General features: G+C 39.1%; 1 protein-coding gene across 1 annotated transcript in view; it reads left to right on the top strand.

Annotated features, from left to right (window-relative positions):
* The window catches only part of LOC145479842 (uncharacterized), a 29,140-nt gene extending 8,069 nt beyond the window's left edge, over window positions 1-21,071 (top strand). Inside the window, exons 13-37 of the mRNA XM_081458306.1 lie at window positions 556-646; window positions 1,092-1,466; window positions 2,433-2,579; window positions 2,876-3,098; window positions 3,626-3,771; window positions 4,431-4,661; window positions 4,863-5,128; window positions 5,697-5,802; window positions 6,177-6,521; window positions 7,095-7,118; window positions 7,201-7,315; window positions 7,427-7,498; window positions 7,588-7,659; window positions 7,905-7,976; window positions 8,135-8,206; window positions 8,339-8,410; window positions 9,849-9,920; window positions 10,464-10,541; window positions 11,047-12,074; window positions 12,961-13,112; window positions 13,633-13,801; window positions 14,254-14,314; window positions 18,986-19,178; window positions 19,361-19,492; window positions 19,747-21,071. Coding sequence (XP_081314432.1) covers window positions 556-646; window positions 1,092-1,466; window positions 2,433-2,579; window positions 2,876-3,098; window positions 3,626-3,771; window positions 4,431-4,661; window positions 4,863-5,128; window positions 5,697-5,802; window positions 6,177-6,521; window positions 7,095-7,118; window positions 7,201-7,315; window positions 7,427-7,498; window positions 7,588-7,659; window positions 7,905-7,976; window positions 8,135-8,206; window positions 8,339-8,410; window positions 9,849-9,920; window positions 10,464-10,541; window positions 11,047-12,074; window positions 12,961-13,112; window positions 13,633-13,801; window positions 14,254-14,314; window positions 18,986-19,178; window positions 19,361-19,492; window positions 19,747-19,866 — 4,434 coding nt within the window. The 3' untranslated portion in view covers window positions 19,867-21,071. The remainder of the gene's footprint in view (window positions 1-555; window positions 647-1,091; window positions 1,467-2,432; window positions 2,580-2,875; window positions 3,099-3,625; window positions 3,772-4,430; window positions 4,662-4,862; window positions 5,129-5,696; window positions 5,803-6,176; window positions 6,522-7,094; window positions 7,119-7,200; window positions 7,316-7,426; window positions 7,499-7,587; window positions 7,660-7,904; window positions 7,977-8,134; window positions 8,207-8,338; window positions 8,411-9,848; window positions 9,921-10,463; window positions 10,542-11,046; window positions 12,075-12,960; window positions 13,113-13,632; window positions 13,802-14,253; window positions 14,315-18,985; window positions 19,179-19,360; window positions 19,493-19,746) is intronic.
* Window positions 21,072-22,144: the final 1,073 nt, after the last annotated feature.

Genomic DNA, 22,144 nt, shown 5'->3' on the forward strand with positions numbered 1-22,144 from the left:
TGACCATGGGCGTGGCCTGATGACGTCACCACTAGTGTTATTGATCATGAAAAAGTTAACACACATGAAATAATTCTAAAGTAACGAAAAATGATGAGGTTATATGAGAATAAATTTTCCTTAGCAACGGCTCGAAAAGATCGGTTAATGGGCCCTTAAATTCGGTCTGTAATCATACTCGTGATAAACAAATCGGACTCCCGCTGCGCGGTCGTCCGATTTTGTTATCACTCTTATGATAACAGACCGACCTGGACTCCACTCAGTCCTATTACCACTACAAATAAAAAAAATAAATAAAAAACTATAGTGCCGAATTGAGGACACTGCAAATATATAAACAAGTATTGAAAATGGAAAATACACTATTATAATAGTGTACGCTCCATTCTAAAAAGAATCCCAGCCGGTGGGACGATAAACCTCCAGATTTCAAATCCAGCGCTCTAAAGCCGCCTCCGTATTTCTTAGAAGTGGTATTACAAAGTCAAATTTTGACATAGTTTGGAGTTACATTTGTTTGAGTATTTATTTGTGATATTTACCTATTTGTAGGTCGTTTTCTTGGGATTAAAGCAACAAAGACAGCCGACTATACAAATAGATAACATTACCTTTCTTAACGAAACCTGTAATAAAACTGCACGTAAGTAACCATTAGTCTTGCTCTCGTTTCCAGTTTTCGTAATCATTACTTAAATTTTAATTCTAACTAAAATTTTCTTTTTAACGGGATTAAAGGATTGGAATGGTGCCCGACAACACAGCCTAGAAGATTAGGTTTTTCTGTTGTGGTGTTCATGTCCTTAACCACTGTGTTCTTTAGTTACAGCACCTGATACTCGATACTCGGGTTTTGCGATGGCCATCTTGGTGACAGAGCCCGCGATACAGCACTTAACAGTTGCGTGTAGTGACCTTAGTGTACCGTACCCGCACCACTGAGACTTATAAACACCCTCTAACTTCTGCCTCTATTTCCCCTACTAAGGAATAACGAACCAAGTGAATTTAAGTATTTTTCACGCCAAAGCTTCCCGTAGTTCAAATGTCCACTACTCATTTCTCTTTTTCTGTATTTATCCTTGCAGCTTCTGTGAACTGCTATAATTATTTAGTCCTGAACACAGCTGATCGAAGTACGAATTACTCCGCAACAGCAGACAAGTGTGATGATACGCTTGACTTCAACCGCTGGTACAGGATTGCTGGCACGGCTGGTACTCAGATCCCCGAGAAGGAGGTTCCGTATCGACATTGTGGAGCAAGATATCCCGGATGGATGGATGGAGTTCACCCTTCGGTCGAAGACGGAGTGGTGACACGTGACGTTTGTTTCGTCCTGGGAGAAACTCGCTGTCGCTGGCCGTCAAAAATAAAAGTTCAAAACTGCGGCGGGTTTTTCGTGTACAAACTGACCGCTCCCAACTATTGTAATCAGCGTTATTGTGGATATCATGGAAAAGGTTATCAGTCTTGTTCTCTGACTTGAGATAGTTTTTATTATTACGAAAGGAAATACCTCCGTTACGTTGTTGATAGAACTAAAACTGTTACGTGGGGGAAGAAGTTTCCTTTCGTTCATACAACGGTGATTTAACTTTATCACATTTTAAACATCGCTTTTCCTGTAAAGTCGATATTTTGTGGGGTTTGAGTACACTAACTGTTGCCGGACACCAGAACGCATAGACTGCACTGTCTACAAGTAGTAGTAACAATCTTTTATTAGGAAGCTCCATCACTAAAAGTGGTTTACATAGAGGTCCTAATACTAGATATATACTATATAATGATACAGTTAAAATCTATAAGCAGTGAACACATTTAATTTCTCGACATTGTATATATTCCAGATGGCAGCAAGTAAACTAAAATTCGCAAGTCAAACTAAAACCTATACTGAGCTTAATTTGTCTTTTATCAGCCTTCTTGACGTCTTTGTAATAAGCCATAGGCCATTTTACCTATTTTAAAACGAGTCCTGGTATACATCCTCTCATATGAAAATGAGTTTGGTTTACAAGAAAATCGCATTTCGAAGTGAACGTTGCATTTGGAACAGTAGAAAAAGACAACTCGGACATGGTTTACTGTCAGAATGGCAAATTGAAATCTTTGCCTCCGTGTATTCCTTCAGAAATGATTACACGGTGGACTCTCGAAACATGAACACTTTTGCACATTTGGTGACTACATATTCATAGCTTTTAATATCTGCATTTTCACACTCTAATATGCTTAATTTTTGTATACATTATACGAAGAGCCCTTATTCTATAGCCACCAAAAAAATATACAAAAACATGTCAAGTGTTCACGGTTCCTGTGTTTACACACTAACCCTCTTAATAACACTTTCATTCAAATGTGCTTTGGTGAAACACACTTGCCAACAAGCTGCTTGTTTCTTTTCTGTTTGTTTGTCCCAGGAGGAAAGAACCATGAGCAAATCGAAGAATGGAGGGGATGGGAAAACGAAAACCAAGGATCCACTTGGAAGCTCACAGGAGCGAACGAGCTGCAACAACTTAACGACGACATCAACTACATTGGAAATAATAACACTTATACTAAAGGTCTGGAAATTAGTGCTGATGAAAGATTGCAACTATGTAGATAACAGAGCAAGAAACTCACTCTGTTATTGCAGCTATATTCCCATCAACGAATACCAAGGAAGTTTAGCAGATGATTTAATTCGTAATTCTCAGGTTGAATAAAATTGCTACAATTGAAACACGGTCTGAAAGGAGGGGGATTTCAGTCAATTCTTTAGTATGCTTCCATTCATTACTTCGGCCTGGTAATTTAATGAATGCTGTGTGGATCCGTTTTCGTACGTAATCTCCAGTTTATATTTTTGACTTTTTAGGGCAACAAGAAAACTTTGATGTGCACCTTCGAGGAGAAGAAATGATAAAAACGGAAATCAAATCCGAAGCGTCGTTAACCGCGATGACGTTTTGCTTATGGGTAGCAAGCAAATGTAGTCTGCTCGTGGAATACAATGTCACTATAGATAAATATCAGTTTCGCGGCTTTGGCTTAGTCAGCCACAGCACAGTCGAGTTAATCTTCATGGAGACCAAGATACGGTTAGTTCATTACAATGCAGGGAAATTTTTTTTCTGAATTAGGACCAATTAGCATAGATTTTGACGATTTTACTTCTCCGTTAGCCTGCGGAGCAAGCGTTTCTGTGGGGTTCGGGAGCAAAGAATTACAGCGCGAAAAATGGAGCGCGCAGACAAAACACCAAAAATCCCGTTCCTCGGTCTTTCTTTGCTTTCAAACCCCACGGAAACGCTTGCTACGCAGGCTACTTCTCCGTTTATTCCTTAGTTTTTGTTTCCATTGAGAAGATATATCAAACACTCGGGACAGTGTTTCATCGGCTATCCAAACACCTCGAATTTCGTCAAACATACTCCGCTCCGCGTCGTATTGTCAACTCTCTTCTCGGTGTTTGGATATTCCGATGAACCACTGTCTGTCGTGTTTGATATATTACTTCTCTCTCAAACTCCATGTCATATATAAACTACAGGTTATGAATAGTTCAGGTCACTGGCATTATTGTATTGTAAGTTATCTGTTTCATGTCTTCTCTAAATAACAGAAGCGCAGATATGTCCATTAATGATGGACAGTGGCACCACGTGTGTGTCACGTGGACATCAAGTACCGGACAATGGCGAGCATGGAAGGATGGAACAGCAGAAAGCGATGATAACGAAGTTAAGCCTGTTACCATGGATGCAGTACCAGGTGATGAAATTTTTTTTTTTAAGATAACTGCAGAAATTCTCGCGCGCTCATTGGCTAATTTTCATTGTCAATAAGCGGACAGACACATGAATTTATAATTTATGCGGTGCGTCAACGAGCGAGAGCAGACAATTTGACAATTTGTTATGGTAAAAAACAAATTGACGTCAGTTTTTCATGCGTCTGTCCTGTTATTGACAATGAATTTCGTCATAACATTCTCAAAGTAGTCTGCGGATCCACTCGGCTATCGCCTCGTGGATCCACAGCCACTTTGACAATGTTATGACGAAATTCATGATCAACCACAGGACAGACACATGAAAAACTGACGTCAATTTGTTAAATTAAGCAAGGGCTTATCTGTAAGTTAAAAATAACTTGCTTTCAAATCAAATCTTCTTTAGTTTAATCTTCAAGATCAGTTAATACGAAGCAGACGCTAATGTAATTTTTTTCCGGTCACTTGTATGCGTAAACAAAAACATTGTTACCATAAACCCGAACGTCGTCAAAAGAAGTGAAGTATAAGGTCTAATATTAGATGCATCTTTAAGTCTCAACTTGCACATAACCAATATATTGTCTCAGTATAGAGCTGAGACAGTCTTTAATATCATTACGTCACCAAGTTTTCGTAAATTTTTTTTTTTTGACAGGCAATGGAATGCTATTTATCAGATTCAAGCAGCAATGTGAGAACTCTGAAACATTTGGAAAGATCAGCACGTTTAATCTATGGAGTTATGTTATGGAAAGAGATGCTATAATTCACATGTCTTATGGATGTGGAAAGGATGCTGGTAATGTGTTATCCTGGCTGGTGGCGAGAGAGATACTAAATGGAACGCTTTACACTCACAGTCCTTCCACATGTAATGAGCGCAATGGTAAGCTGGAAGAAACCGCTTAAATCTTAAAAAAATAAACCTAGAGTAAAGGCCTAGCTGTGATAATCACAAACAAGACGTACTTGAGCTGTTGCCGTCTTTTGAACTAGCAGAGATTTATCGTCCACCCGCGTGGTTCAGTTATGACACAAACCATAACTCAACATTCATTACTGCTACGTTATTTAATTTTCCTTGCAGGGTCTAGTCTTGTTATGGTAGGAAACACGACTGGAATGAGTACTGCAGTGTACGTGAGTCAATGGCTCGCCAAGTCAAAAGACTCTTACGGTAAATGCTTGAAGTTTAAATACAAAATTGTGGGGCCTGCGGCGAGGTCACTTACGATTTACCAAGAAATGCCTTCCGGTTTTGGAAGGCAGCCAATCTGGACTGATGACGTCAGAGGACCAGGGTACATGTGGCAATACGGACAAACCTCTATCAGCACAATTTCTAGTTTCAGGGTAAGTAATAAAGAACTTGGACAGAAACAGAAACAATCATGATCAGTTGTTTGAATTTTAGTTTTGTTTGCAATAAAAATAATTTCAACAACTGTTTAAACGAATATTACAACTATAAATGTCATAAGGGATTTGGACGATCACGTCATTCCACTACTGCACTGCTACCAATAACGTCAATTGTTATTTAATCCTCTCTTGAAATTTCATATTTCAAAAATTAAATAACATAATTTTAATAACAATGAATTCTAGTAGCTATAGCAAAATGTTGAAATAGACTTTTCATCACTTTATTTTCCTAATCAGCACTAACCAAACTGAATTCACTTGAGGGTCTTAATCCATTTGATTATATTCAATACACCCTAAGGAATAATACGTGAATGCCAACAAATAGGCGCTATCGTATTGAGGCTATTTTCTTTCGTTTCAGAAAGACTTTCTATTTTAATCCACTATTTCCGAGTAATTTTGTCCTCCAATTTCTGCACGAGTTTTTTCATATGCATCATCCATCATTGTAACAAAGAGATGTAAAAACTTCTGTCTTCTCGTACATTTACAGTTAAGCATTCTGGGAGAATTAGATGGGAGGCCAGGCTACCTTGCCGTCGGAGGCGTTTACATGTCGCGAGAGTATTGTTCACCTCGACCAGTTACCGCTCAGAAAGGTAGAATTTTGATTTATGCATGGCATCGACTATTTTGTCAATGTTCAAAGCTAACTTGTTATATCCTTGTGTTTGCAGCCGATGTAGCGAACGCTCTGATTGGCTAATTCAAGGGCATTATTTTCCCGTAATACTCATGGGCCGATTACAGGCCGGCTAAAACGGTTCAAAAAGCCATGTAATAAGCAACTTATTAAGCCTCAAAAGTTCGGTTTTTACGAGAAAATCTCAAATCTCGGCCTTACCGTATTGACCTCGCTATCGCTCAGTCAGTACGGCAAGGTCTCGGTTTGAGATTTTCCAGTGAAGACCTCACTCTCGGTTAATAAGTAGTCACTAATCCACTGCTTCTTTGCCTTTACATCTTTCTTTAGCTTGTAGTCAAAGCCTCAACAACAGCTCCGGATTTATTGTGTCGCCCCTCTACCCAGGATATTACCCTAACAACGTGTCTTGCACTTGGTACGTGTTCGCTAAAGAAAATCACGTCATACGTCTCCAGTTTCAGTCATTCGCAACTGAGTCTCATCCTACGTGTTCTAACGATTACGTTGAAGTGCGTAACGGTGGCAGTCTCCGGTCACGCACCATAGGAAGGTACTGTGGGCATACCTTTCCGCCAGTCATACAGTCAGCATCAAACGCCTTAACAATAGTGTTTACTTCAAATGAAGTTCAGTCGGGAACTGGGTTCAAGGCATATTACCATGTAACATCAGGTGAGATTTGAACGATATTCACTGCTTCTTGTCTCTTGATGTTAATAAAATAATACACCATTTAAGAAGATACTTTGTTTCTTATGACATTGGAGAAACCGTTGCTCCCTTGGGACTCTACGCTCGACGTTGGAAATTTCAGTGTAATCTTATCCCTGATTCCACACGTCCGCTCATCGCATCTCAGATATAGTAAAATACATTACCTAGTCTTGTGCAATCAAAAATCTAAACTTTTCTGCGTTTATCAGATTAAGCCTACGTCTGCATCTGTAATCTGCAAAGGGTTAACCCATCGCCGCAGATGCAAAAGACTGAAAACTAGGAAATAATTAAAATTACTATTAAGATAAAAAAAGAGATGAGACTGGCCCTAAACGCCTCAACACTCGGTTGGTCCATCTCTTCAGTAGGAAGTGAGTTTCACTCAGGTATAGTTCTTGCATAAAAGCTGAATTTTTTCAAAGTCTTCAAATTGCGATCGCATTGAAACAGTTTTTTTGAGACGATGAAGTGTTGCCATGCTATCAGAAACAATTTTGTAACATTGTTTCATTTTATTTACATTTACAGAGAAAAGAACGTCTTGCATTGATGGTAGGTACATGAATTTTCCAAGCACTTTAATTTGTTGTCTGTATTCTTAAGATCTAAAACTCGTTTAATGTAACTTTTGCAGGTTGTCCTCGGGGTTGCACGTGCTCGAGGTTAGCCGGAAGTGACGTCAGGGTGCAAGTTAAAAGCAAGTTACTTTTGTCTATACCCGGCTATTTCCCAGAAACCACAGCAGTCATGTGAGTAATGAGTTAAGGCTATTTGTACTAGATGTGACAGAAATTAACTACTACACTTTTAAGAAAACTCTTAGTCTAGTAAGTTTTATTTAATCAAGTGGTCCTTTTCAGGTTGTTTGGTGGCAATAAGATAAGTCGGATTGGGGTCAAAGATTTTGCAAACCTTCCACTTATGGAATACTTGTAAGTTCTGCAACCATAATTCAATTTTTGTCTTCTTCTTGCAAAATCCCTCAAACAGTTAGAGCTTACTTACAGTGTAATCTTGACAGGGATCTGAGTAACAATGTCATCCTAAACATGGACAAATCAGTGTTTCGGAAACTAACTGCTTTAAAGACCCTGTAAGTAACATGGTTCTTCCGTGTATTTTACATGACGTTGTATATGCCAATTACTCTGATGGTCTGACGTGCAATGATCAAAGATTCTTATAAAGATTGGTAGATCACTCTACACTCTATGGCAAAAAGCACTGTAACATAGTCGATCACCTAGTTGATAATTCATGATACACAAAAATAAATTCTAGACATTTTATTGTCATCACAATTTTTCGCGGAGTAACGAATTTCTTTGAATTTTTTAGGAGACTGAATGGAAATTTCCTTGAGAAAGTGTCCAGAGAAAACTTCCACGGATTGTCCAATCTTCATACTCTGTAAGGATACAATAAAATTAACCTCTCCGAAATCTTTCTTGGGATTGATTTGTCTGTAACCACTTCTTCTTAGCTCACCCACATTGAAAAAATAGAATGCAAAAGGACTCCTTACTGAGAGTTTTTCAACTAAAATAGTAATATATTTCTTTCCATAGGGGCCTAGGAGCAAACCTGCTTCGTGAAATTCGCAGCGGGGTGTTTCAATATCTTGAGGATCTGAAAGTTTTGTAAGAATTCTTTCGATATGCAGTATCTGTATACTGGATTTACTTACTTACACTGTTGCAATAATACTGTGTTTTGTATCACGTTCTCATTATTAAATGTATTACTTTCGTTAATTATTTTTTGTCCAACAGGAGTCTACACTCTAATAAGATTCAAGCAATCGAAGAGGGTGCATTTCGGGGCCTGGAAAACTTAACATTTCTGTGAGTACGATAGAAAATTGTTTTGTAAAGACATATATGTTATTTGCCGGCTGGGAGGTCTACAAACCATGGCAAAAAATCTAACGAGCGAACGAGCGAGTAACTCAAATACTAGACAAAGCAAGCTGTATTAAAGAACAGATTTATGTTAGTTGCACCTAGTTCATCATTTAAGTTCTCCAAAGTTGTTTCCCCGGTATGAGTTTCGTGCAAAGTTTGAAGTTGTGCTACAAGAACAATTTCTATCAGTTGTTGCGAATCACTCGAAATCGGACTTTTTGACCGTACATTGAGTACCAGAAAGCGAGGAAATTCGTCAAGTGTATTCCACAGACGTTCTCTTAAATACAGCCACAATCAAGGAGGTAAACTCGACTGCAATTAATTTTTTTGTATTAAAATAGTGCAGCGAGAGAAACACTGGATTACGCGCCATTACAGCGCCGAGCTACAAACCACCAAACTCTCACAACTCCAAAACACTCAATTGAATTTACTAACAGTGACTTTCCTTGCCATTTAAAAGTGAATAGAGATAAACTTGCGTTGATTAATCGTCGATGGAAGTGTAAAGAGGTAAAGGTTGACGATTACCGCCGGTTCACTCACGAAAACTAACCAACACGACATTTTCACCCGCGCTGTTTCCCGCCGTTACCGTGACCGTGGTCAGAGATATAGGAAAATCCGGACCACGCTAACAACCAATCAGATTGCAGGATTCGTTACTGGACCTCTCGGCAAAAAATAAACTTTGTTCTTCACTCCTTCACTTCTTTTGTTATTTTTTTTTCTTGGCGCACCTGTAAACTAGCTGGTGCGTCCTGTGGACTCTGCTTATCAAGTCTATGGGACGCACCGTTACCATAGCTAAGTGTGTGACCAAGTAAAAAAAACTGTCTATGTCTGTCGATGTCGATGTCGATACCGATGTTTATGTCTTGGTCTAGGACTATGTCTATGTCTATGTCTACTCTTTTTTGTTCTACTTATCATTTACCAAAAACACCATTAAGCTTTACTTTTCCGATCCTTATTGAAAGCAAAATCATTGTAGGTGTGACTGCTGAAAGTAAATTTCCGTGAAATCTACGCGGCGGTTCGTTTTGTAGGCTACTTCAGAAAGAGGATGTTTTTAATTTACACCAAGAGGAACTAACTGAGAAATTGATATTTGCAGTTTGGGTAGGAGAAAATAGGTCAAGGCTATTGCATGGGATCCCTGGGTGCCAAGTCAGAGGATAGTAAACTGTTTGATCCTCCCAGTAACTATAGTCATACGCTTGTGTTAAAGATTGCATAGATAGGTAAAGGTAAAATAGAAGTGTCAGGTTGAATTAGGGAGACATACTGTACACACCACTCTTTTGCTTCTGTTATGTTTCTTATGTTTCTTTTCTGTTATCCTTTGCTTCCGTTATGTTTTGTTTTCTGTTAGATATCTTCACAACAATAATTTAACAAGTATTCAGCGGTATTCCTTCCGAGGACTTAACTCATTAACGACGCTGTAAGTATCGCATTTTGATTTTCCGGAGTTGCGTTTAATTAAAAGTGTAAATGCAATGCTTACCTATTTCAGAATAAATTTAAGAAATTGAATAATTTACTCTATCCATTACTCATCCCAAACAATTTTAAAGAAAAATACCAGAGAGAGTAAATGAAAAGCTAAACTTTCATTCGAAGATTGTTATGACGCCATCCCAAAGCTCAGAAAGTGGACTGAGCAATGGTAGAAACAGTAAATTAGTCTAGGAGTGCTTGTGAACGAGCGTTAGTCCCTCTAGTGTCCTGCCAAAACTTAACCTGCGCTTAAAGTATCAAGCAAGTTTGGATTCGAGGTTCGACGACTGGAGCGGAACCTCTGCTGCTCTACCGACCGAGCTGCGAGGCCGGAGTCAGTAGGAGAAGGCAGCTATGGGGATGAACATGCCTCGAGCAGATAGTAAATGATTTAGGAATTTCACACTGATCAATATATTGCATAAGACTTGAGAAGGTTTAAAACCGAGAATTCAATTGAAGGAAACAATTCTTTTTTATTTTTTAGTTTCCTCCATGGAAACCCATTGTCAGAATCTGATGTTGCTGCCGACACTTTCGCCGAATTAAAAAGCCTGAAAATCTTGTAAGTGCTCTCTAATAATTTTTATAACTACGATTACAAAAACAGTGGAAAGTAATCATTTTAAATCTTAAATTAGTTGTTTTGTAAATTATCGGAAGTATTCACAATTGCCTTAATTATCGGAAGGCTCGTAGCGTATCGCTAACGCTTTCGTAGCGTAAAAAAGAGGTAAAATTGCACATTCATTTGATTTTTATATAGTTTATGTCATAAAGAAATGCAAAATTACAACAGAGCACCCTTTTAGGAGTATCCATGATCTGTACACCTCTATGTAGCCAGAATACGCAGCAGAGTGCCATAAAATCATGGCGCTATGTAGAACTCGCGCATTGCTTGTAATACAGTAAAAATTACTCTCGTAGTCAGATGTTTTCTCATTGGGTTTATGAGAAGATCTAGGAACGATTACGTAAAAAATGTCATCAGCACAGTTGTAGAAAGTTAGGATTGTCAAAGAAAATATTTTTTCAGTTACATGGAAGGATTCTATTATCTTTCTTAGGAAACTCGACCAATTTATTCTCTGCTGCTACGCTGTGAATACCATTCCAAACCTGAAATGTCAATCACCTGACAGAGCTTTCTCAACCTGTGATGATTTAATGAAAAACAATACACTGCGCATGTGTATTTGGATACTTGGACTGCTAGCCTTCATTGGTAACTTTCTTGTGATAATTTGGAGAGTACGAATGAGAGATGAAAACAAAGTTCAGTCATTCATGCTTACAAATTTAGCATGTTCAGACTTTTTAATGAGTGTCTATCTATTAATCATTGCTATCAAAGATCTCCAGTGGAAAGGCGAATACTTCCAACATGACGTGGCTTGGAGGAGAGGACGCCTCTGTCGATTCGCGGGCGCGCTTTCCATGCTTTCTAGTGAAGTGTCCGTTCTTATGTTATTAGCTGTAACGATGGATAGGTTGATATGTGTCGTGTTTGCGCTCAGAGTGCGGCCTCTTTCGTTCAGATCAGCTCGTATCATTTGTACTTGTATATGGTTAATAGGAATCATCATTTCGTTTATTCCATGGACGGGGATCTCGTATTTCCAGGATAGTGAAAGAGGTGCTGGCTTCTTTGGTAGTTCTGCGGTTTGCCTGCCACTTCAACTCTCGGAAGGCAAGCCGGCTGGTTGGGAATATTCCACTGCATTCTTCATCACCTTGAATGGCATTGCATTCCTGTGTATTTTGACTGCATATGTCTCAATATTCTGGACTGCTTTTCGTTTAATCCACTCCTCGTCAGTCAGGCACATGGTAAAAGCGGAATCCACTAGAACAACAAGGTTATTTTTCATTGTTTTGACAGACTTTTTCTGCTGGGTGCCAATAATTATTCTCGGTATCTTATCTTTGACTGGAGATTTTCGTGATCCGAAACACGAGGCAAAAGTATGCATCGCAGTGTTCGTGCTTCCAGTGAATTCCGCCATCAATCCAATCTTATACACCTTTTCAACACTTGGAGTCAGAAGGAAACTTAGAGCTGCATTTAAAAAGAGATTTGCTGCAAAGTTGAGGTGTAAGTAGACACGTGTATAGCTACATCGAAACATCTCACATCTGTATGTACCTCTTACTAACCGGATTCGAGGTCCGTACAATAAGTTACGGACCGAGTTGTTTTCTGTTTTTTTCTTTTTTTATTTTTCTGATCATTACATTGTTTTCTCCTCTTCAATTTATGGCCCAAGCGCTTCGCGCCTAGGCCATAAATCGAAGGGGAAATAACGAGGATCCATAACTTACAGTGCGGACCGAGAAGACGAGGTTAGTAAGATAGTCATTATATCTCTACTGTGTGTGCCGGAGAACGATTTCGATTCACGCGGAACGGCTCCAAATTTCTGAAACACCTCGAAAGCAAAACGAGTCAATTTGAAATCGTTGTTTAGTCGTTAACACGTTTTAATACACAATTTAAAGTAAAAGAAAGTTTTAAACTTTTACCTGCTATAAATGTTAAGATCACTAGGCGATAAATGACGAAACATTGTGGCAACAAAAACAGCTTTAAATTTTAGCGGGCCGTGCAGTAGAATACGGCCCCTTAAATTAGCTTAAATTGACCAATCACCGTACGCGTGGTTACTGAGAGATATAATAATTAGAACTGAAGCTCAAGTCGGATTCATTGTCACATTTTTTTCTAAGCATACTAGTTCATACAAGTATTTTTATTGGTAAGATGTCGATCAGTTTCTGGCGAGATTTCTGGAGTATTATAATGAAAGTTCTATTAATTTGTTTTAAGAATTCTTTTCGCACATTGTTTCTACTTTTGAAACTTTCCTGCGCGAACTACACCGATATTCTGGTCAATTAGTGACCTGAATGACAGCACTTTGCTTTACTATTATGCCTTAAGATTTGAAATGATTTTAGTAATCTTTTTTTTTAAACAAAAGCTGGTATATCCCACCAAAGAGACCTGGCTGGTGGCTCTGCCATGCCGGAAACAATGAACTCGGAATATCACCAAACAGAATCACTGGACTGTCCTCCAAGGAAGCTGCGTATATTAGGAAAAGCTGATGGCTTCTCTCAAGATCCTGATGTGGTTCGTCTTACATTAACCATTATATTCTATTTAGATTATCCAGTCCAAGGGAATGATAACTCTTGCCTTGAGAACATCGTAGGTGTATGGCTAAAGAATATACATAAAATGAAAATGTACTAGTTGTACCTAACCAAAGTCATCTCAGTATATATTTTCATCGCTAGACGACATTTCAAAACATGCATAAGTCATGCATAAAGATTATTCAATTCAGTGGCGGATCCAGCTGTGTTCAAAGTGAAGGGGCAAAGAGAAGATGTGTTCTTTGCTTGCTTTAAATAAGGGGGGAGGGGAGTGATGAGAGACCCTTTTTCCTTGCTCACAAAGAGAGGGAATAGGTGAAAATATTCCTCATGGGTATTACTTGGTCCAAAAAAAGTGGAGTCGCTGTGTACGTCTCTTTACCCAAGAAGAATTTGTCATTACAGGACTGATGCGATGTTAAAGTCAAAAGCTAGCAAGGAGATTACTTTTAATAAATGCAGTTTACTTATACTCATCTTTTTTGGCATTACAGATTTATCTCATTGCCGAGGAAGAATTTGGCAGCGGGAACTCCAAAGCGTTATTAAAATGTTTTCCCCCAGGAAAGAACAATGCTTTCGATAACGAACGTAAAATTTTGGAACGTTTGCGTGAAATAGCCACAAGACGTGATATTCCTTCCCTTCAGTGGCACAGTAAAGGTGAAAACAATATTCTAACTGTATTTGTCCATTAGGATAAATTTTAAGAGGCATGAGGGCAGCGAGAACCATTTGAAGCTAGCAGGAAAGAAACCAGAAATAAATGTATATTAATAGAAATGAGATGAAAGTAAATAAGAAGCTGTACCTAGTTATTAACTCATAAATGGTGTTCTGTAACAAACTTTAAATAAATTTGTTTTTATCGTTCTTTTTCTACTTTGTTCACAACTTCGAAAAGAAAACAAATCAAACCAGTTGACATCGAGTACAACAGTTTCTTTGGAATCTAATTTCCATCCAGTCGAAGCAACAACCCGTGACGGAGCTTATTTAGTTCTACCGGTCACAACCGACAGACAAAACTTCATCTATTGTTTTTAGAAGTATTTTTGATTCCGCAACAATTCTAACAAAGCATTCTCAATATCTAACTTTTGATCTCTTTGCAGCAAACTCTTTAGAAATATGTTCTACGCAAGCGTACATCCCACAGCCCAGTGAGAATATGAGGTATGTATAGAGATTTTAAATTAACTATCAAGACTGCTAATTTCCTGTTTGGGTTAAGGGCTCATAAACGTTCGAGGAAATCGAATTTACTAATAGACAAGATAGTTTAACGTTTTAATAAGTATCATGAATCAACCGCATAGAAATCAGGAAAAATTGTCACGAAGTACTACTATAGTAGATGGTCTGCAATAAAGGTCACTCTGTATCGTGAAAACCGTATAGCATAAGAAACTGAAATCAATTGCATTGCTTGTTTTAGGATGCAATATCATGTCTGTCAAGTTTAAGTATAAATCTACCAGTGTTCTATCGCGCATGCTATTCTCTCATTGGCTACACAACGCACTATCTATTCTGTTGTAAATAGTATGCGGTTGCTTGTCAACAAAATGGCGGCCGATTCTTTGCGTTTTCGAAGTATCTGAACCTGTCTTGTTTAAGTTTTGAACGATTGGTAGATTTATAGTGGAGCTCCTACGCACCGAAGACGCGCGAGCGGAGTCCCATAGTTTAGAAAATTTGGTAACCCATCGGTCTCAAAAATTTTGGTTGTCACGTGACTGTCCGTACGTCCGTACGTTAGGGTAAGATACATTATGCTCGAAAATTTGAGCAGTAAGCTTTTTAGCGTCACCCTAAAAACAACAGCATTATGCCTAAAATTATGCTCAAGAAGCAGCATTATGCTCGACTGATCTTGGTTATATTTTATGCCCTCTTCCCTCCCTGGAGGCAAAAAGATACCTCCATAGGTCAGAAACACAACGTTTTACCGCAGAAGTTACAATTTTACAAACAATAACAACAAATAATGCTCATTATTATACATTGAAGTCACCATCTCTTTTATGATTGGCCGAAAGTGTAAAGTGAATTTTCGAAATCAGCACCTGTGACGTCATCTAGCTGCAGATTATACAATAATCATGTCAAGGACACTCAAGGTCACGGGTAATCATGTCATGTATGACCGCGGTTCTAAGGGTAATCATTTCAATTACTTAGCATGTCAATTCTCGGTTATCAGCCTCAGCCTTCGGCTTCCGCTGATAACCCCTACCTTGACCTTGATTATTCTGGATATCACAAAAACCTCTTACAATAATTGTTTAAAAGCACTTAAAATTTCTTATTTCAATGGAACTTTCCATCGTTAGGATACTCTCTGATCAGTTCAAGGCCTTGAAAGTAGCAACCAAGCTTTTCAATATGCTAAATCCTTACTAAAAGCACTTGAACGTGAAAATTTCTCATAACAGTTATAAAAATGTTAACTTTTATATATTATCATTATTCTCTTTATGCTGAAAAAATACCCATTATGGCGGCATTATGCTCGATGCTCGGTCTACAGAATTATCCCCAAAATTATGCCGGCATACCCTATCGTAAGCGAAGTCCAATACCTTAGCACCATTTCCATGGGTACATCTTTGATATTGGACATCCATGTTACGGTTGACTGACAGCTGTCAAAACAAGGTATCCGCTGACTAGTTCACGTCACCATATCGCGGGCTCAGGTTTAGAGCTCGTCGAGGTCGCCTGTTTTTTCGAAGTTGACCGCTAACCAGGTACTGGTTTTCCTTTGGATCGTAGGTTCAAGTCAGGTCATTACTCTGTGGGAGAAGGAGGGAATACATGCAAAGGCAAAATTTCGGCGCAAATAAATGGCGCGTTGTTGACTTTTCTTCCGACATATTCCTTGCACAATCGTCTCTTGAAAAGTTCCTGATATATTGCGTACGTAATTTCTACAATCTTGGTTACGCTTATTGGGTATAGTTTGTTAATATTTAACTGGAAAAAATGTCGAAACCACACGCTGAACAATTACATGCTCACAATTGATCATTTTGTTTTGTTTCTGATCCAGGAAAAACAAATCCCCTTTTTTCCTTTATAGTTAGTTATTGATTATGGTAATCAGGAGCCCCGGTTTTAGGCTTGGCTAAATCTATATATCACTAAAACAATTAGGTTATTTGCACCCTCGTCGACAAATCCAAAAGATAGTTTAAAATGACCGTGAATTCGAAATTACCGAGTTCGAATAAGTGAGGACCAACTAGTTATTTCGATTATCAAAAGCGAGGCTCGAAGTTTAACATTTTAAATTTTTCTTTTACTGTATCATAACCTATCGATGAAATTTTCAATTTTTATTGTATGAATAATGTGGAATATGCTGCCACTGTCAATTCGTCATGCTTCTAACATCTCTGGTTTTAAAAAGGGAGTAAGGGATTATTTATTTCAAGAAATGTTTAATTTAATTAAACTGTTTTAGAATTTTGCCCCCCCCCTCCCCTTTTTTTCTTTTATCAGGTAGTCTGCCTAGTATGAGGACTTTGTCTCTTTTGCTGACCATCCTTATGGCCATTTTATTCTTTTATTGCTTGTATTTTCCATGTTATCTTCGCCATTAAATTGTAATAAATAAATAAATAAATAAATATGTTAAAGGTTTTAATGTCATCATTACGGTAGTTAGTTATGTTAATTTTAGTAGCGGGATATCTGTAAACTAGCCGTATGGCTAAGCATTTTGCCACTTTAAATTAAGTATCCTATCCTATCCTATCCTATCCTATCCTATCAATTCTTTGCTCGCGCCAGCTTTGCGTCCACAGCTTAGAAAATAAAATTTCCGCGGATAACTATGAGTCCTCAACAACCTCGTTCTCAGGGTCTCTCAGGGTTCCCAGGGAAGGTGAGAGACCCTGGGAACGAGGTTGGGGCCCTCAACAGAAACACTATTGTGTTTAAGTAGAAGTATGACTTATAGCAGGAGTTTTCTTACAGGAAAATTTCTAAAACTCAAAGACAGACGGAGGGAATTTCTCTACTTCCCTTAGAAAAAACTTTGGGAGACAAACTCGTTTATTTCTATTCTCGAAATGTAAATTGTCTTTGCTCACGTCGTAATTATGTCACTGGGGAGTTAACGAAACCACGACGGCGACGCCGAGGACAACGTCGATTAAAAAATGAGTTTCTGTTTTAACTACGAATCTTGCGATACTCTAAAGTCATTTACTTTGTTTATCACTGTTAAAACTATCATGAAACTGAATCTGGGACATGGCGATAAATTTGAAATAAAAATTCAAAAAATTAGCCGTCGTGGTTCACGTTCTCCAGACAAAGCAAAATCTGGTCATTTCACGTTTTTTTTCAGAGGACGGCAAAGAAATGTATCAAGAATTACAATGCACGTGCACAGCCATTGTATTGCTCATTGTTCAGTGACGTTCTCGTTGCCGTTGCCGTCGTGGTTTCGTAAACTCCCTATTAGCAAGAGTTCTGTGTTTGTAACGAGTTTTTGTAGCCACTGAGTTGTGCTCCTATTGGAAATCCGCGAAATGTGGTTGGTTCTCTATTCGCTGATAGACAACGATCCCGCGCGCTGCTATCTTTCAACGGAAAATTATTCTTAATTTTAGGCTTGAAAATACAGAAACTGTTGGTTTTGTGCTTGTCTTTGTTTCTTGGCTACGCCTCGTTGACTATTCGCTCGTAGATAACTCAGGCTCGTGGTCTAATTATGAAATAGAGCATTGAATATTATCTTCATTTGTTCCTAGCACTTGAACTTATAAGAGAAACGTAGCTTAGGTTCAAACCAGAAGCATATATGCGTCTGGTTTGAACCAAATCCCGTTCCATAAGATCTGGGCACGTGATCCACCTTAGTGATTTTCCATCTTCCTTAGCAACTGTCTAAAACTTAACATGAGCTAACGGCTTAGGAAGAAGGCATGCATGAAAAAGCCATGTCTGGCTTTTTGTAGCAAAGAAAATATTCGATCAGTAGGCAAAACCAGATTATTGAACTGAACTAAAAAATCACAAATTTGCATGCGGCTTGAAGCTCGTAGGACTGCTGTAAACAGCAGGTTCATCAGCAGTTTCCAAAGCTTTCTTCACAAAACACATCATTCTGTAAATTATGCTGCTCACGCAGAGCTAAGAGCGAGAACACGATTAGCAGGCTGTGGCAATACTGTTATCACTCTATGATCCCCATTTGGCGACCAAGAAAAAGAACGACCTGCATTTTTCGACTTGGGCTTTCGAGAAGTAATCCTCTGCGACTACAAAGGTAGAAACCAAAAAGAGTTACGATTCGACTCTAAGAACACCAGTCAACTATATATGTTTGCCGAGTACCGCCTTGGTCTATGAAAAGCTTGGTATCGATAGCGTTGTTTCCATTGTTGTAATTTATGTCACACAAGAGCGTGACTAGCTTGTTTGTCCAGCTATGGTCGACTGCACATGCTGAACGCATGACGTTATTCCTTTCCGTCTGCACTGCAGAAGGTGGTGTGTGACAAAGTAGAGCAGACGCCATCAAAATAAATTAGGGAGTAACTAAACATTTTTCCGAGGCCGGTAACCAATTAAGTTGCCACCAGTTTAGTCACAACGGCAACTAAAATTTTAGGACTGTCGACTAAACTGCAACGTAAGTCGCCACCCCGCGGATTGCAAGAAAACCTAAGAATACTACTTGAGAGCTTGAGCAGATCATCAGGACTGAATGTTATAAATTTATTACGAAAAATATTGGTTTAATTTGCCATTTAAACCAACTATTGCCAAATAATAAAACCGTAAATTATTCTTACCTTCTGACGCATTTTCTTTTGGTTTTTGCCTCAGTATACTATGTTTTGAGTTCGTCAGCGGAATCTCTCTGTTGGCTTTCATGGAAAGGAATTCCCCGTCCATGAGCCTCGCTCTCGCTCACCACCTTGGTCTTGATGTTATCAATGCTCTAGAGTTCCTGCATGATCATGGAGTCAATCACAACAGCATTATACCAGCAAATATCTTATTAGTAGCAAGGTCAGGGGTAAGTGGACTAATTGATCCAACAGTTATGACACCGCTAATTTTGTTACAGTAGAAAGCTTACAGAGCAACCAGTGGATTGTCTTAATACTTAGGAACATTGCAAATGTTTCTCAAGTAATTAATCAGGTTAATTAATAGCTCGCCATGATTAATTACGTGGCATGCTCTCATTGGTTTCAGATCCCGCGATGGAGAGCAATGCTTACAAACTTTGACCGTGCCTCGGTGGAAACAAGTCATATTAGTGATATAAAAGCTTTCGGAGGTCTGCTACGGCAAATGGTTCGACAGTGCAGTGATGTTGACTGTCAGGTACGACTGCCAACAGTCTCTAGTGCCTAATATCTAGCTGGTTTAACCTTTACAGACCGGGTTAAACAGTCAGAGAAGTGTTTCCACAATAAACAGCTGATTACTGTTGTCCAAAGAGGCGGTAATACATTGACTTAATCCAACTCATTTTGTCTTTTATAGAGCCTCACTTCAATATCATTCAGAGAGAAAAAGTGTTTTATTGGATTCCATTCCTAAAACGTGTCTTTCTTTTTTTTTTGTATTTGATTCAGATGCAGATTGTGTTTGACTCATGTCTTCTTAGGAAGAGAGAGGACAAAGTAACTGCGGCCATGGTTCGTCTGCAACTCGAGGAGTCCTGGAGCTTGTATTACATGGAAACAAGACTTTGACTCGGCACCATTTTACACCCGCTTTCAGTGTTACGTGCATAGGCGACATCTTTTGACCATCTTTCGACATGCAATCTCTCGACATGCTATGTGAACGGCTAAAAGACCGTTTAACAGTGAAACTGGCAATTTTTCCTGTATTAGCGGAAAATATGACAAATAAAGGATACTTACTGACCTCAAATCGCTGAAGACGATTGCGAACTTTGCATGTTTCCTGATTTACGGGATAAATCAAACTATTCGAGTGTAGTCGATCGGCTCTCAATAGTGACTTCCGGTAAAATTGGGCCGTTACCGCTTTTGATATTCGAACGATGTAAATATTCAAACAATCAATTTATCTCTCACAGAATGACTTCTTGATGCTCCTAGCCTTATTCTGATGTCAAATAAATCCATCGTTCATGACTTAAAGTCGAGTTCGACCATAAAGAAGTCCGTTGTGCTTACATTTTTGACGTAGGCCAGGTTACATAGCGTGTCGAAAGATGTCGCCTATGCATGCACGTAACACTGAAAACGGGTGTAACAGTCCGCAAAGGATGTTCATGTGTGGATTGGCTCAAGCATAGATATTAGCATTCAACTATTCAACTTTACTTGTTGACTCACGCAGCTCGTTCAAGTAGCATTTCCCATTTTAAGGACAATAATTATCACTGAGAGCCAGACTCTAGACAGTTCAATAGCAAGAGTTCAAACTTTGCTTCCCATCTTCCGTCTTTTCTTGTCGTTCTTGACGTGATGGTAAAGGTGTAGTTTATCCACTCACACAAGCAAGGTTCTGGGCTGTTAAATTCTGTCATAGTCCGTCTTTGTAGTTGGTAACGGTGAACCAAAAAGCGCTTGCTGACATACGACTAAGGTCTTAGAGTGAATGCATTTCCAAGTAATTAGTGAATTTCTGGCTTTCTTACATGTTCTCTTGTTGTGTTATCAGCGCTCATAATCCATCGAATATTTTTGCTCGCACGCGATTGGTCTAAACACGTCCCTTGACTCAATATGACCCAGCTAAAACAGGGAATATCCGAGTGTTATAATCCATCGAATATTTCACTCATGCGCGATTAGTCTAAACACGTCACGTGGCCGAATATTTTCCAGCTAAAACTAGGGAATGATTGAGTGATATTTCCCAATTTTCAAAACCGCGCCTGTTGTGAAAAATATTTGAAGGATAATAAACACAAAAGCCTCCATCTGGCGCGAAAATATGTGCGGATATTTGTCCTTTGACATTATCTGTTCCTCAAAGTTCCTAGTTTTCAAACTGTACGCTTCTCGGAACAGACAATGTCCGCGGACAAATATCAGAGCATACAGAGCCAAATGAAGGCTACTGTTTATATATCTAACGCGCTTTTATGCTTGTTCAAGGATTGAATAACTTTATTCATTCGTATCCAGTAGGTTATACATATCAGCTGCACCGCATGATGCGAGTGTTCGACTAACTTCGCGCTTTCCCAAAACCACGGAAAACAACGGTTGCTCGCATGGGACCGGAGGACGTCACGCCCCCCTCTCCCTCGAACAGTTATCCCTTCTAATAAACAACTGCTCTGCACGTACCACGGGGTTTTCAGCACTCTCGTCACCTCGATTTCCATTTCTTCCGTCGCTTCCAATTCCGAATGTGGTACAGCCGAAACTTTCTACAACCGCCGACTTGGAGACAGAGGGAAGTGCACGTTGTAGATAGGCGGCCGTTATACGAAGATAAGGGTATATTACACCTGTTCATTTCGGCCCGGGAGAGGGGGAGCATTTGATTTTGCATGCTTTTAATGCTTCTCTTAACACATAAATACTTAAAGGAGAAGGTCATTCCAAAAACGTATATTTTTTTGTCAACGCTAATAAAAACCTTGTACTAAGTTAAACCACTCACTGAAGTTTCAGCCTCTAAAGTGCAGGTTTTCCTCATAAAATTCGTCTCCAAAGAAGCCCAAAATTCGAACATCGTTGCCGCCATTCCGTCCGAGAGATTTTGTCCTCGAGGCTTTCGAAGAGCCTTTTGACTACCACTTAGGGTTATGGCTGCTCTTGAGCCATATTATTTTGAGCCAGACATGCTCCAAACTCCGAAATGGTAGCATTGAAGAAAGCGAAGTGGATAATCGCTTGGAAAAAAATAGATTTTGCTGACCTTGTGAAGGATGCCAAGTCAGCTACAGGTTTTTCTCCTTTCCGCCAATTTCTAGTCGGACGGAAAAAAAGGGTGGCCGTTGTGGAGAGGTTGCCGTTGTAGAGAGGAGAGGTGGCCGTTGTA

This window comes from Orbicella franksi, chromosome 1, assembly GCF_964199315.1.
Source record: "Orbicella franksi chromosome 1, jaOrbFran1.1, whole genome shotgun sequence".
In the NCBI taxonomy this organism is placed as follows: Eukaryota; Metazoa; Cnidaria; class Anthozoa; order Scleractinia; family Merulinidae; genus Orbicella; species Orbicella franksi.